General features: G+C 51.3%; 1 protein-coding gene across 3 annotated transcripts in view; it reads left to right on the top strand.

Annotated features, from left to right (window-relative positions):
- The window catches only part of SCARB1 (scavenger receptor class B member 1), an 88,127-nt gene extending 81,831 nt beyond the window's left edge, over nucleotides 1–6,296 (top strand). For 2 of the 3 annotated variants that reach the window (XM_003907359.3, XM_017946341.2), the window contains 2 exons: nucleotides 900–1,028; nucleotides 5,424–6,296. In XM_003907359.3, coding sequence (XP_003907408.1) covers nucleotides 900–1,028 — 129 coding nt within the window. In that variant the 3' untranslated portion in view covers nucleotides 5,424–6,296. The remainder of the gene's footprint in view (nucleotides 1–899; nucleotides 1,029–5,423) is intronic. The other variant, XM_009182030.3, reaches the window with a different exon arrangement.
- Nucleotides 6,297–16,461: the final 10,165 nt, after the last annotated feature.

The following is a 16,461-nucleotide window of genomic DNA, read 5'->3' as shown; positions in this document are numbered from 1 at the left end:
AACCTTCGCTTCCTGGGTTCAAGCGGGAGCCTCAGCCTCAGCCTCCCGAGTAGCTGGGATTACAAAAGCCCACCACCCTGGCTGGCTAATTTTTGTATATTTAATAGATGCAGGGTTTTACCATGTTGGCCAGGCTGGTCTTGAACTCCTGACCTTGTGATCTGCCCGCCTCGGCCTCCCAAAGTTCTGGGATTACAGGTGTGAGCCACTGTGCCTGACTGGCCTTATCAGTTTTTATGTAATTTGTCCTGATTAAAAAAAAAAAATCACATGTGGGTAAACTCAACATATTTTAATTTCTCTTTAGAGAAATTTTTCTTCTTGAGCCAGGTGTGGTGGCTCTTGCCTGTAATCTGAGATACTTGGGAGGCTGAGGTGGGAGGATCACTTGAGCCCAGGAGTTGGAGGCTGCAGTGAGCCATGATTGCGCCATTGCACTCCAGCCTGGACAACAGAGTGAGATCCTGTCTCAAAAATTTTAAAAAGCAATGCTTTTTTCTTCTCAAGTCATTCTTTAAAAAAAAAAAAATCAAAAGTATTTTAACAGAACAGTCTGTTCCTGGTTGATTTTCAACAGCCCCCCAGCTAGTATACTGGTCATCAGTCTCCATGGCCCATCTCCCCACTTTGTTTCCTCGCTGGTTTAAATTTTCAAGTGGACGAGCCCTTTTCAGCTTGACTTGTCCACCTCCCAGGTGTGTTTCCCGAAGATGCTTGTACTTCCGTCTAAGAGCAGCAGCTCCCCACGTCTCAGCCACCTGCAATTGTTGAGGGTTGTTGGACTCTAAACTTCTGTAGCTTTCCTGTTTCCTCTTTGCCTTTTGCAAATCAAAGAACCGTGTAAAACCATTTTTATGTGGCTTCAACGTCAACTATAAATTAGCTTGGTTATCTTCTAGGAGAAATGCTATTTATTTTGGAGTAGTAGTAAAAAGGGCTCAAAGGATAAGGAGGCCATTCAGGCCTATTCTGAATCCCTGATGACATCAGCTCCCAAGGGCTCTGTGCTGCAGGAAGCAAAACTGTAGGTGGGTACCAGGTAACACCGTGCGCCTCCCTGCCCCCTCCCATATCAAGCAGAATGCTGGCGGCTTAAAACATTTGGGGTCCGGCTCATTCCTTCAGCCTCAACTTCACCTGGAGTGTCTACAGTCTGAAGATGCATATTTGTGTATTTTGCTTTTAGAGAAACTGCCCTTCCTATGTTCTGAGTGAATAGCAGTTTTTTTGATCCCAGAGGGCAAATTGTGTTCTGTGGGCTGGTGCCTATTTGCAAGTTACTTTAGAAAGGCAGGAGCAAGGCTTAGGCCTGCTGCTTCTGGAATCTCTTGTGCAATAGACTCCCCTGGGGAAGTCTGCTAGAAATGCAGATCCCTGGGCAGCCTTCTAGCCTTCTGAAATAGAATCTTGTTGGGACCCAGGAATCTGTATTTTAATGGACCCTAATGAGATTCTGATGTAGAAACATGTTTGAGAAACATTGATCTAAATCTGGGATGACTGGCCAGGTGCAGTGGCTCACACCTGTAATCCAGCAGTTTGGGAGGCCGAAGTGGGTGGATCATTTGAGGTCAGGAGTTCGAGACCAGCCTGGCCAACATGGTGAAACCCTGTCTCTACTAAAAATACAAAAAAATTAGCTGGGCATGGTGGCGCATGCCTGTAATCCCAGCTACTCGGGAGGCTGAGGCAGGAGAATCGCTTGAACCTGGGAGATGGAGGTTGCGGTGAGCCAAGATCATGCCACTGCACTCCAACCTGGGTGACAGAGCAAGACTCCGTCTTAAAAAAATAAAACTAAAATAAATAAATAAATAAATCTGGGATGACTGACCAAGAACAAATAATGTAGACATCAATTGAACACCAGCTGGATACCTAGGACTGGATCTGAGGGTAGGATTGCCAGATTGAGCACAAACGAACAAACGGAACACAAGAAACAGAAGGGTGCCTGGTAAATATGAATTTTTGGTACGCAATAAGTAATTTTTATTGTGTCCGTGCAATGATAGGACGCACGTATCCTGAAAACCTATCTGTTGTTCACCTGAAATTCACATTTAACTAGGCGTCCTGATTTTATGTGGCCACCCTATCTGCCGGGGAAGTAGGCTGATGCCCCTGGGGGTTCTCCATTTCCTTGGCCAGGTTTCTGTAGGGCTGAGGTCGTGGGGGAGCCGTGGCCAGGGATGGTGTCCTTGCCAGGGGAGGAGACAGGCAGAGCTGCAGGCCCTACAGCTTGGGGTTGGGCAGGGATGAATCGCTCTAAAGTGGTGCCTCTGACGATAGCTGTTATTTTAGTTTCTGAAAAATGTGCTGCCCTCAAGAGCTTCTGAGGCTGGGCCTACTTGGGTGAAAATAGGTTTTCAGGCAGCCACACTGTGGGGACGTGAAGCAGCAGCCCCACTCTTTGGGGCTACTTGGCTGTCTCTAGCTCATCTCACTTGCCAGGGCTGGACAAGGAAATGAAAAAGAAAATGCCAAGGGGTGGGCAGGAGCCTGTTGGCATTGGCAGGCGCTGCCAGCCCCATGTCCCACTCAAGCTCTGGGGTGCACTCCATGCTGGGCAACAGAGTAAGACTCCATCTCAAAAAAAGAAACAAAGAGAAGGGAGGGAGGGAGGGAGGGAGGGAGGAAGGAAGGAAGGAAGGAAGGAAGGAAGGAAGGAAGGAAGGAAGGAAAGAAGGAAGGAAGGACGGACTGCATAACCACTGAACTACCAATGAAATAGAGACACATATTCCCCCAGAACACCAACTAGATAAATATATTAAATTGCTAGTGACTCAAATTACTGTGATAATATCTCAGCACTGTTTGAAAGGGTCCACTGAATTCCAATTATATACATATTAAGCTTTTATTCATCTGCCTAACGGGATTTCCTGTCCATCTGGGAGTAGGGGGTAGAGTCTGACTGTGTTCGGGTAGAGTGTTAATATTTGGAGAGGAACCTCCCCGGGACAGGGTCCCCAGGCTTTGCAGACAAGGCCTTCTGGCCGGGCCCCTCTTCCCTTCCTGTCTCCCAGGATTCCCCCAGGACACTATTGTGCTGTGCACTGTTTGGCCCCCTCGGTGTCCCTGCTCCTTCCAGCCACTGCTCCCTTCTGCAGAAACTTGCCTGGGATTCCCAGGGTACAGGGGTGGGGGCTGGTCAGGGCCTGGTCAGTGTAGAGCAGGGAGCTTTTCACTTTTAGCACAGATAGAGTGGCCAGGGCCCCATGGCTGCACCTCCCTGGACATAACCAGGATGTCCTGTCATCCGCCCCCCAAACAAAACTGGGGTCTCCCCTTTATTTTGCCAACAGAATCCAATTTTTAGGTGATGAGACAAGTGTTTGACTTAAAAAGACCCTCCTGCCCAGCCTTCTGGAAGGTCCTGGAGCCCAGCCCAGCGCCCTGGATGCCCTCGGCATGTGAAACGGGGAATGCAGTGTCCTCCAGTGGCCAGCTTCAGCTTGGAGTGGGCACCTGGGTGGTGGCCAGTGGTTCCCCTGCAGGCCACTGCTGCCCCCTCTTGGGTCCTGTTCTGAGTCTCAGGCCTGAGTCCCTGGGGAAGGCCCCACACCTTGCCCTGTACCTGGGTATGGGGATGGCCCTGAGGGGCAGCCTTGCTTGGGAGAAGGGGGAAAAAGGATATTTTTATATAAATAAGGAAAAGACAGCCCCTCTGGGCAGATGAGGCCTGCTGTAGGCCAGGGGGCTTGGCAAACTGTGTCCACGGGTCTGCAACCCTTCAGCTGGATCCTTTTGTGCAGTGAACGGCCTGGACAACTGTCCGGGTGGCCCTCCAGGGATATGTTCCTGGACCTTTCTTAGCTTCTCACTGACCTTTCTCCCACTCCAAGTCTGTGTTCCTCAGTCAAACAAGTGTCAGGGAGGAGGAAGAGGAGAGGGAGGAGGAGGAACCTGCTTCACCCTCCGCACCTGGGGGCGTTGTTCCACGTGTCTTCCTTGGGAAAGACCAGGGTTCTATACAGCCTGGGGGCGGTTTCACCTTTCTACTTTTGAGTGAGACTCTCTCAAGTCACGGCTCTTTGGGCCCACATGGCTAAGGTCTAGCCACCTGTGGGTGTCTCATGCTGCCTCAGTGGGTGGCGTGGGGGGCGGGGCTGACCTCCCCCATGCCTGGTTCAGTACAGCACACCCTGGCCCTTGTGCCCGCTCTCTGCCCTGAGCAGGAGTTTTATTTTCCTACCCTTTGGTGAAGCAAGCACAGGTGTGCGGAGGTGGGCAGGGGTTTCCAGCCCCAGCTGCCGGGGTAGGGAGACCTCTGTTGCTCAAGGCATGGGAGGTGGGGACTTAGCGGGACAAAGGCTCACCCCACACTCTTATCATTAGCATTATCTGTATTTTTAATTTTTAAGTTGAGAAATTTTCTACAACTGTCAAACTAGACAAATGACAGCAGCCAGTTCTCCTCACCCAGACTCAGCCATTGCTAACAGCTGTCAGTGTTGAAGATGGTCAGCATCTCGTGCCCTTGGTTTCACTCGTTCCCTGTGTGGCCCTCGTCCCTCTCCCCATGTCCTGCGCGCCCTGAGTAGCCATTGCCAGGAACTTGGCCTGTGGGTTTGTTTACTCTGAATCTGCATGTGCCCAGCCATGAGCAACAGGTCACTTTTTGAATGTGGCCGAAGCTGCATCCTGCTGCGTGTGTCGCTGTGTGGCCGGCTTTCCTCCCTGTCTTCTGTTCATGAGTGCTGTTCAAGCTGAATACGTCCTGTGACGTTGGTTTAAAAATGCAGGCCAGGCGCGGTGGCTCACGCCTGGAATCCCAGCACTTTGGGAGGCTGAGGTGAGAGGATCGCCTGAGCCCAGGAGTTTGAGACCAGCCTGGGCAACATAGGGAGACCTGGTCTCTACAAAAAATAAAAAAATGAGCCGGGCATGGTGGTGGCACGTGTCATTGTCCCAGCCACTCGGCAGGCCAAGGTGGGAGGATCACTTGAGCCCAGGAATTGAAGGCTGTGGTGAGCCATGATGGCACCACCGTACTCCAGCCTGGGCGACAGAGAGAGACGCTGTCTCTAAAAAATAAAAAATAAATCAACACGTGAACATATGTTCTCTTCCTGAGGGACGGAGCTTGCCCCGGTTGTTCCGTGTTGACTGTGCTGCACACAGGCCCCCCCCCAGCTTGCTCTGCCCCTCACTGTATTAAGCCTCTTTGGGCCTCAGTTTCTCCATCCCTAAAGGAGGTCGGGGAGGCCAGGCAGGTGTTGAGTGAGATGAAGAGGCCCTCTGGGAGACGTTCCAGGAGTCTGTAGGCGACTCCAGCCTCTTCTCACCTCTGACAGCCTGGTGGCGGGGGTGGTGTCTGTGCTGGGGATGTGGGTACAGGGCCTGGGTGGGCGGGGATGAGGGTGGGGTTTGGTGACAGGGCGTGGGTGGTCACCCAGCTTTGCCTTTCTCCACAGGGTCCTGAGGACACCATGAGCCAGCCAGGCCTGGCCGCTGGGCCTGACCGGCCCCCCAGCCCCTACACCCCACTTCTCCCGGACTCTCCCAGCGGACAGCCCCCTAGCCCCACAGCCTGAACCTCCCAGCTGCCATGTGCCTGTTGCATACATGCATGCAGGCCTGTGCAGACACTCAGGGACGGAGCTGCTGCTGAAGGGACTTGCAGGGAGAGGCTCGTCGACAAGCACTGTTCTGGAACCTTCTCTCCACGTGGCCCACAGGCCTGACCACAGGGGCTGTGGGTACTGTGTCCCCTTCCTTGGGTGAGCCTGGCCTGTCCCATTCAGCCATTGGGCCCAGGCTTCCTCCCCTTCAGGGTGAAACACTGCAGTCCCGGCATAGTGACTCCCCAGGCAGGACTGGCCAGGCTGGGAGTGCTGGCTTCCTGTGCCAAATAGCTGCCAGGCCAGGCAAAGCGCCTTTACACAGGCCTCAGAAAACAACGGGGTGAGCACGAGATGCCCCGTGCAGCTGCCCGAGGCTCCCCGCCCACCCTGGCCGGACCTTGATCTCCCCGAAGTCTTCATAGGCACTGCATCAGGGTGTCTGCTGCCCGTTTCCTCCAGCCTAAACTGACATCATCCTACGGACTGAGCCGGCCACTCCCTGGCCGAAGTGGCAGCAGGCTGTGCCCCCGAGCTGCCCCCACCCCCTCACAGGGCCCCTCAGATTTTAGGTGCCCAGGCTGAGGTGAAGAGGCCTTGGGGCCCTGCCTCCCGGGCGCTCCTGGACCCTGGGGCCAGCCTGTGACCCTTTTCTACTGGAAATGAGTTTTATCATCTTTGAAAAATAATTCACTATTGAAGTAATAAACCTTTAAAAAAATTTGATGCTGGCCTCTGTGACAGCCTTGTTTGCTGGGGTTGGGGGAGCAGTGGGGGCCGCTGGGAAGTCCTGGGCTCTTCTTCTCTTGGTCAATAGCTCCTGTCTGGTGGCTGCCAAGAGCGTCTCTCCCAGGGCTAGGCCGCTGGCTTACCTTCCTGTTGTTTTTAAATGTCAACCTTGTGCAATGTTGAGTTTCGTAGAAATACTGCATGAGTACGCCCTTGTTTAGAAGCAGCAGGGCTGAGTTCCGTCTTCCCCCCTCCCCCGGCCATGCCCACAGCCCCCAGTGCAGACGCCTTTGCCACTTTTGCGTGGGGCCCCTGGATGTGTTTCTGTGCCTTTATCTACAAATTCTGGTGCCCGTGGGACATGCCCCGTGTTGTTCTAGGCCTTTGCTTTTTGCTTGTTACATAAATGGTGAAGAAGAGAAGTGGGTAAGAGAACAGCTTGGAGGCATCTAAAAGTTTTCATTTTAAGTGTAGATCATTGCAAAGGATGGAATTTTCTCGGATTGTCATCATCATTGATGTTTGAATATGAGACCAGTTCATCAGTATTTAAGTGTACTCTGGATCGAACTAGGACAGGAGAGGATATTCACTGCCAAACATTTCAAGGAATACACGAACAAGCTCTTTTATGATCAGAAATGTTATGCCCCTTTTCCCCTTAAACTTGTATTTCCTTTCTTCTTCCCTCCTAAAGTGTTATCTAAATGATATGTATATTTGATGCTTTTTTTTTTCTTGTGACCATCAAGGGTAAATTCTTTTAGGTCTGGGACTGCCATAACAAAATACCGTCAAGGCCGGGCATGGTGGCACACACCTGTAATCCCAGCCCTGTGGGAGGCCAAGACTGGAGGATTGCTTGAGGCCAGGAGTTCAAGACTAGTCTGGGTGAAATGGTGAGACCTTCATCTCTACAAAAACATACAAAAATTAGCCAGGCATGGTGGTGGGCGCCTGTGGTCCCAACTACTCAGGAGGCTGAGGTAGGAGGACTGCTAGAAGCCAAGAGGTTGAGGCTGCAGTGAGCTGTGAGTATGCTACTGCACTCCAGCCTGTGAGACAGAGCAAGACACTGTCTCCAAAAGAAAAAATACCATCAGTAGGTCACTTAAACCATTTATATTTCTCACAGCTCTGGAGGCTGGAAGGCTGAGACCAGGGTACCAGCAGGGTTGGGTTCTGGTGAGGCGTCTCTTCCTGGCTTGCAGACGGCCGCCTTCTGTGTCCTCACACGGCCTTTCCTCGGTGTGGAGCAGGGAAGAGAGAGGGACAGCAAGAGCTCTGTGGTATCTTTTATAAGGACACTGATGCTATCGGATCAGGGCCTCATTTAATTATTTTCTTATAGGCCCCATCTCCAGACACAGCCACACTGGGGGTCAGGGCTTCAACATAGGAATTCTGGATCAACACAACATTTAGCCTATACCATCTGGATTGCCTTTCAACTCTCAGGACACGATTGGTCAAAACTATATCACTATGTTTTATGTTACATATCAACGAAGCAAAATTTTATAGGAATGCATGTCCTTTTGGTATGCATTTTATATATATTTTTCATTTACAGATTAGAGTTGTGTGTGTGTACAGTTCCATGAATTTTGACACGTGGATAGAGTTGAGTCATTACCCCTACAATCAAGACACAGAACAATTTCATTATTCCCCAAGATTTCCTCGTGCCTTCTCTTTTTTGTTTGTTTATTTGTTTTACAGTGGGCTCCCATAATTTTTTTTTTTTTTTTTTGAAACAGGGTTTCGCTCTGTTGCCCAGGCTGGAGTGCAATGGTTCAATCTTGACTCACTGCAGCCTACTCATTGCACCTCCCAGGCTCAAGAGAGCCTCCTGACTTAGCCTCCCAAGTAGCTGGGACCACAGATGTGTGCCACCACACCTGGCTAATTTTTTTTTGTAGAGATGGGGGTCTGGCTGTGTCGCCCAGGCTGGTCTTGAACTTTTGGCTTCAAGCATTACTCCCACCTCAACCTACCAAAGTGCTGGGATTACAGGCGTGAGCCACTGCACCCAGCCTGTGTCCTGTGCTGCCTTCCTCCCACTTTGTAGGGAAGTCCCTTGCCCCCATGCTTAGCCCTTGGCCACTAGCTATTTTTACCTTTCCAGAATGTTCTAAATTACATCTACAACCTGTAACCCTCTGAGCCTGGCTTCTTTCACTCAGCACCGTCTCTAGATGCATGCGTGTTGTCGTGTGTAGCAATAGTTCATTTCTTTTCGCTGCTGAGCAGAACTCCATGGGGTGCACACACCAATGATTTTCAGCCGTTCACTTATTGAGGGACATGTAGAGTGGTTCCAGCCTTTGGCAATTGTAGTAGTCGGTTTTCACGCCGCTGATAAAGTCATACCCAAGACTGGGTAACTTTTAAAGAAAAAAGGTTTAATGAACTCACAGTTCACATGGCTGGGGAGGCCTCACAATCATGGTGGAAGGCAAAGGAGAAGCAAAGTCATGTCTTACATGGGACCAGACAAGAGAGAGTGACAGCCAAGTGAAAGGGGAAACCCCCGATCAGACCATTAGATCTTGTGAGACTTACTCACTACCAGGAGAACAGTATGGGGGAAACCGCCCCTAGGATTCAATTATCTCCCACTGGATCCCTCCCACAACATGGGAATTATGGGAACTACAATTCGAGATGAGATTTGGGCGGGGACACAGCCAGACCGTATCAGCCACTATGAACAAAGCTGCTGTGAACGTTCATGTACAGATCTGTGTGTGAAGGCATACATTCATGTCCCTCGGGTGTACACCTCGGAGTGGGGCTGCCGAGTCAAACCGGAGCTCTGCATTTCACTTAAGGGGGACTGCCAGTTTCACAGTCGCTGTACCAGCCTGCTTTCCCAGCAGCTCTGCATCCTCACCAGCATCTTCGTATTTTCAATTTTAAAAACCTTCAGCCCTTCATAGTGGTTTCTCACTGTGGCTTTTATTTGCTTAGAAATACTTCTTGTCCTGAGATGAGTGGGACTTCCTCTCCACCCCCGATTAATTCATGTATCTGTGAATGACTGTCACGTATTGCTAGAATGAAACCAATTTTTACCATCAATTCTTCGTCGCTGCAAGTGCAGAGAAGCCTTGTTTTCATAAGGAAGTCGCCGGGAGTGGAATTCTTATACTCCTGGTTAGTATGCGAATGTCACGCAGCCATCTGTCATTGGAAGCGATTTTCACTGATCTCCCAGCTGACAGGTCCGTTTGACCTTTCTTCAGATTTGTAGAAAGCAGCAAAGTGGAAACCACCGGCTTGCAAAAGCGTTTCTTACCCAATCTTTAGACGGGTTCTCGAAAACCCGTGTCCGGGAAGTTCCCTCTGACTGGGGCTGGAGGTCAGGCAGGCTTTGCCCGTTGGCTGTAGAGTGGAGGGGTCGGGGGTCTTGTGACCTGCCTGGGGGACTAGCAAGCAAGTGACAAGCTCAGGAGAGAGTCCAGGCCCCGAGAACGGTCCCTTCAAATTCCCTGTGTCTGATCCTCTGGGAAGCTGAGCCCAGCTTTGGTTATTTGATAGCCACGATGAGGATTTTGACTTAACCTGCACATGCGACACATCACAGACACTTTTAACCCTTGCATTCAGGTCTACCTGCTCATAAGCTCATAAAACAGAAAAAAAGACAGTCCCCAGAAGGCATTCTTTTTTTTTTCTTTTGAGACAGGGTCTCACTTGGTCACCTAGGCTGGCGCAATCACTGCTCACTACAGCCTCGACCTCCCAGCCTCAGGCGATCCTCTCACCTCAGCCTCCCAAGTAGCTGCGATTATAGGCCTGTGCCACTACACCCAGCTAATGTTTTGTATTTTTTTTGTAGAGATGGGGTTTTGCCATGTTGCCCAGGCTGATCTCCAACTCCCAGGCTCAAGCGATCCATCCACCTCGGCCTCCCAAAGTGCTGGGATAACAGGCATGAGCCACTGCCCTGGCCCTTAAGTCATTCTTGTGTGTGTGGGGTGTGTGTGTGTGTGTGTGTGTGTGTGTGTGTGTTCCTGAGGGACTTAGCCTCCTGTGTGTCTCACTGGGTGAACACCTTGCTTCTGAGTGAGGTTTGATTTTTTTTGTAGGGTGTATGTTTGGACACATCCTTGGTCTTAAGCCCAGCCAACGACCTTAGCCAGGGCTCAGGGAAGGGAAGCACCGCCTGCCCCACAGCTGGAGGGCTGTGCTTCGGGACACCCGGTCCAGCTTCAGTGTCTCTGACTCTGAGCATCTTTGACTCTGCGAGACTTTCTTTTCATGCTCTCACTGTAGGCCCCAGCCCCCGCCAGTGACGGGACTCTACTACTTACTATGTTGCTTGAATTTGGCTTACTTTTTTTCTTAAAGAATTTTATTTTAAAAGGAAGGCAGTTATATCTGTGAAATTATGGGTCCTTTGGGCAAGTAATATTTTTCCCGTCTCCATTAAAATAAATACCTAACTACTAAGGATGTTCCTCCCTGTACCGCAAAGCGGCCTGCTACCTGCGATCTCGGTACCATCCCATGATTGTCTCCCATGCGCCCTTCGTCCTGCTCGGCCTATGTCGCCCCTGCATGGCCTTTCCCCACTTCTCTGCCTCGCTTAGTCTTCGCCATCATCGAAGGTGCAATTCCAGCCGTACCCCCTCCTCCAGGAGGCACCCCTCCCCCATCACTCCTGCTTGCTCTTTTTCCCTGTCTCAGGACTCCTGGGGCACTTTGTATCTCAGTTGATACTAGAATGTTCTAGAATACAAGAAGTCCTAATTCCAGTTGCTGTAACCCCAAACCCCAAGGACCTGCGACATAATCCCGGTACCTGCCCCTGTGCTGGAAACGAATATTCTTACCCAGGGTAGTTACTCACATTCATTAGCACTCCTTGGCTCACGCAGACACCCATTCTTTCAACATATTTAGCCACTGCCCACTACGTGCTAGGCGCGGGGGGTGCAACTGTAGACCAGGCAGAGGCGGCCCTTCCTCTCAAACAACTTGACAATTCTGCCACTCACTAGCTGTGGGACCCTGGACAAGTCACACAGCCTGTCTGGAGACCCAGTGTTCTCCCCTTTAAAGCAGGTGACTCAGACCTGCTTTGCAGGGATGTGCCAGGAGAGATGGGTGAAGTGGATAGTGTGAATGGAGTGGGCCGGGGCAGGGGTCCTCAGCTGAAAACAATGCCTCTTGGGGTCAGCGTGGGGTTCGAGGTGGCGGCACCGTGGGTGGGTCCAGGGCCAGGGACCCTGTGTCTGAGCCACTGAGGCTCTGCCAGTCTGGTCCACTGGCCTCCCGGCTCCCACGCGTGTCCTGAGCCGTCCATTCTCCAGGCGGCGACCCTGAAATGTTAATCTGTCACAAAGGTCACCTTTGCTTGAATCGTGGGTGACTTTTCCCCATCCTGGCGGTAAAGTCTCCCCACTTGTCTCTCCATCTGCGATCCCCCACAATCTGGCTGCCGACGCGAGACTTCAGGACGATTCCGAGCTCGGCCACTGGGGGGCGAGCTGTGCACACAGGTGGTCCAGAGGCTGCTGCCTAGGAGACGGTTCCTAGAACGGAGTGGATTGATTTTAGACTGGGAAGGCTGTGGTCCACAGTCTGGCGTCGGGAACCCGTGACCCCCAGATATTGTATTTTACGTGTGTGTCTGGGCGTTTTATTCTGGGAAGCATTTCCTCAATAGTCTTCAGATTTTCAAAGGGATCTTAACCCTTTCTCTCTGGGATCTTGGGAACAAGAGTGACACCTCTATAACAGAGTGACCAGGGTCACACGATATCTGCTTCTCCTTAGCATGCTACTCCCTGCTCCCAGCACCTGCGTGCTACTGCCTGCTCTGCTCAAGTTGCTGGGTGCCTTGAAGCAATTCATAACCTCACTGAGCCTCCCATGAGATGGGAGTGAAGATTGCTGCTACACAAATCTCTGAGAACCCCTGTGAGGGTGGACTCGAAATGGACGTGTGAAGGCTGGGTGCGGTGGCTCTCGCCTATAATCCCAGTACTGTGGGAGGCCAGGAGTTCGAGACCAGCCTGGGCAGCATGGTGAAACACCGTCTCTACTAAAAATACACAAATTAGCTGGATGTAGTGGCAGGCATATGTAATCCTAGCTACGCGGGAGGGTGAGGCACGAGAATCGCTTGAACCCAGGAGGTGGAGGTTGCGGAGAGCCAAGATCATCCCACTGTACTCCAGCCTGAGTGACAGAGTGAGACTCCATCTCGAAGAAAAAAAAAAAAAAGAAAAGAAATGGGTGTGTGAGCATTCTGTACAGAGTTTGGGACGATTATGAAAGCTCTCAAATGCTGAACCTCCAGCAAGTATTTATTAGACACCTACTGTGTGCAGAGCACTTGCTCAAGGGCTCTGAGAGAGAGTCAAACTCTGAGAAGTCTGTGTCAATTCATTCATTCCTTCATTCAGCAAACGTTGTTTGGGTGCTCACTGTGCGCCACACACCCTCATATGTATTGCGAATCAGCTTCAGTTACGTTCCCCAGAAGCAGACGCTGAGACCAAGATTCCTGGCCAGGGAGTGTCCCAGGAGGGCAAAGGGGACTCTAGCAGCCCACGGTCATGGACAGCTCTCAAAGGCAGACCAACAGGTCTTGGGTTTTGGATGCAAAAATGCTCCAAAGTCAGGGGTGTGCAAATACAGTTAAAAGAGTATTCATTTGAATCTGCTTAAAACACCAAGGGTATCCGCTTCAGAATTACAGAGGTGACAGGGTGCGGTGGCTCACCCCTGTAATCCCAGCACTTTGGGAGGCCAAGGTGGGTGGATTGCTTGAGGTCAGGAGTTTGAGACCAGCCTGGGCAACATAGCAAAACCCCGTCTCTACTGAAAATACAAAAATTAGCCAGGTGTGGTGGTGTGTGCCTGTAATCCCAGCTATGTAATCTGAGCCACAAGAATCGCTTGAACCTGGGAGGCGGAGGTTGCAGTGAGCCGAGATCTCACCACTGCACTCCAGCCTGGGCGACAGAGCGAGACTCCATCTCAAAAAAAAAAAAAAAAAAAAAAAGAAAATGAAAGAAAAACAACAACAAAAAAGTTGGACAAAGACAGAAAGCTCCTTGCCCTCACAAACTTGCCTTCTAGTGGGAGACAGCTGGCAAGTAAACGCATGAGTGAGGTCATGCATGAGTAAGGTCACTCATGAGTAAGGTCACATATGAGTAAGGTCACTCTGGGAAGCAACAATGCCAGGACAGAAAGAAAAGCAGGGGGTGCGCTGGAGAAGAGGTGCTGTGCAGGGGGCCTACTTAGATGAGAGCGCATTTCCAGAAGTTTCCTCTGAGAAGTGCCGACTCCTGAAGGCTTCATGGGAATCTGGAGAAGAGCACTCCAGGAACCGGGAAGTATATGTGCAAAGGGCCTGGGGTAGTGACATGCAGAACAGAAACAGTGCGCTGTGACTGCAGCCCAGAGGGTGGGCCTGGGTGAGAGAAACGCAAACTGCTTTTCCTCCTCTGTTTGCCCCGAAACAATCAACACAGAAGACTTCTGTGACCAAATATGGGGGCCTCCCCCACCACAGATGAAATGAACAACTAATTCTGCAGTGGACGCCAGCCAGGGGCCCTCTGATTCAACTCAATTCTGCCGCTGTCTACCTGGAGGCAGTGTCAGACCCAACAGGTCGAGGGTTCAGACCCCAGGGCGACCCCTCACTCCCAATGCCCGTCTCAAGCCCTGGGTTGCGTCACCTGTGCTTCTGACAGACCAGCTGTAAATGGAGGCTCCCATGACCCTGTCTTTGAGTTCAATTAATTTGCTAGAGCAGCTCACAGGGCTCAGGGAAGCACTGAGCTTATTTATTATAAAGGATGTCACAAGGAGACAGATGAAGAGATGCTAGGGAGCGGCACGGGGGAGGGGCACAGGGGAGGGGCACGGGGAGGGGCGTGGAGCTGCTATGCTCTCCAGGGCACCACCCTCCAGGAGCCTTCCCATGCTCAAAAACTCTATCCTCTTCAGTTTTTATGGAGGTTTCATTAGGTGGGCATAATTTTTAAAATTATTTTAAATTTTTAATTTTTGTGGGTTCATAGTAAGTGTTATACATTTGTGGGGTGCATGAGATGTGTTGACACTGGCATGCAATGTGACATAATCACATTATGGGAAGGGCATATCCACCCCTTCAAGGATTTAGCCTTTGTGTTACAAACAATCCAATTACACTCCTTCAGTTACTTAAAAATATGCAATCAAGTTTTTCTTGACTATAGTCACCCTGTTGTGTGATCAAATAGTAGGTCTTATTCATTCTTTCTCTCTGTGTATGTTTTTTGTATACGTGGGTGTGATGGATTAAACCACAGGCCCTTGGTGATCAGTTTGACCTTCAGCCTCTCTTCCCTCACTGGAGGTTGGGGTGGGGCTGAAAGTCCCAGCCCTCTAGCACTGACTTGGTTTTTTCTGAGGCCAGTCCCCATCCTGAAGCTGCCTAGGGGTTGCCAGCCACCAGTGAGTCACTGGCAAACAAAAGGACATCACTTTGGAGATTCCAAGGATTTTAGGGGCAGAAGACCAAATAAATATTTTCCACTGTCACAGTGGGAGGGGTTGGAGGGAGATGGAGGTGGGGGGCCGGGGAGTCCTGCAGTTAGGATTTTAAGTACAGTGGGAAACCACTGGAGATTTTTCAGTCGGGGAGGGCTGCTGTTTCTGCTGTGGGAGAGGCTGTGGGGGCAGGCGTGGACGCTGGAGGTCCGGCTGGAGGCAGTGGCCCTCCTCCTGGTGACAGGTGGTGGTGGTGGCCTGGGCCAGGGTGGGGCAGTGGATGAAGAGGGGACAGATGCGGGGTGTATTTTTAGGGGCTGGAGCTCATAGAACATGGTGCTAAACTGGATGTGGGAAGTGAGGGGCGAGGAGGCGCCCAGTGAGACTCTCCAGTGTCTGAGCCTGACAGCCAAGGGGAGGGAGGGGCCGCTTTTTGTTTTTTTTGTTTTGTTTTTTTTTTTTTTTTTGAGACGGAGTCTCGCTCTGTCGCCCAGGCTGGAGTGCAGTGGCCGGATCTCAGCTCACTGCAAGCTCCGCCTCCCGGGTTCACGCCATTCTCCTGCCTCAGCCTCCTGAGTAGCTGGGACTACAGGCGCCCGCCACCTCACCCGGCTAGTTTTTTTTTTGTATTTTTTAGTAGAGACGGGGTTTCACCGTGTTAGCCAGGATGGTCTCAATCTCCTGACCTCGTGATCCGCCCGTCTCGGCCTCCCAAAGTGCTGGGATTACAGGCTTGAGCCACCGCGCCCGGCCTGGGGCCGCTTTTTGTTTGTTAGTTTTCATTTGTTTTTGTTTGTTTGTTGTTTGTTTTATTTTTTGAGACAGAGTCTTGCTCTGTCGCCTAGGCTGGAGTGCAGTGGCGCGATCTCGGTTCACTGCAACCTCCGCCTCCCGGGTTCAAGCGATTCTCCTGCCTCAGCCTCCCAAGTAGCTGGAATCACAGGTGCCTACCACCCACGCCCAGCTAATTTTTGTAGTTTTAGTTGAGATGGGGTTTTGCCTTGTTGGCCAGGCTGGTCTCAAACTCCTGACCTTGTGATCTGCCTGCCTCGGCCTCTCAAAGTTTTGGGATTATAGGCGTGAGCCACCACGCCTGGCCATTTTCATTTGTTTTTGAGACAGGGTCTCTGTCACCCAGGCTGGAATGCAGCGGTGTGATCATAGTTCACTGTAGCCTCGAACTCCTGGGCTCAAGTGATCCTCCTGCCTCAGCCTTCGGAGTAGCTGGGTCTACAGGCACATGCCAGGACACCTGGCTAATTTTAAAATTAATTATTATTATTATTATTTTTAGAAAGAGGGTCCCACTGTGTTGCCCAGGCTGGTCTCAAACTCCTGGCCTCAAGAGATCGGCCCACCTTAGCCTCCCAAAGTGCTGAGATTACAGGTGTGAGCCAGAGGGAGGTGCCACTAACTGAGGAAGGAGGCAAGAAGGTGGGGCTGGGAGCTAGTAGGGTCGCCATCCCCCAGTGCAGACCCAGGCTTAGCTCAGCATGGATTGAATGACTGTGAACTCCCTGTGGGGGCTGCAGAGGGAGGAGTCAGCACCTTGAGTTTCTTGTGTCACCCACACCGGATTTGTCCTCTATCCCAATCCACCCACCCCCAGGGCGTCTGGAATGTGAAAGGCCAGAGAGAGAAAGCACCACCAGGAATC

Source organism: Papio anubis, chromosome 9 (assembly GCF_008728515.1).
Source record: "Papio anubis isolate 15944 chromosome 9, Panubis1.0, whole genome shotgun sequence".
NCBI lineage: Eukaryota > Metazoa > Chordata > Mammalia > Primates > Cercopithecidae > Papio > Papio anubis.
Note: the sequence above shows the minus strand (reverse complement) of the source record. Positions and strands in the feature narration are given on the sequence as shown.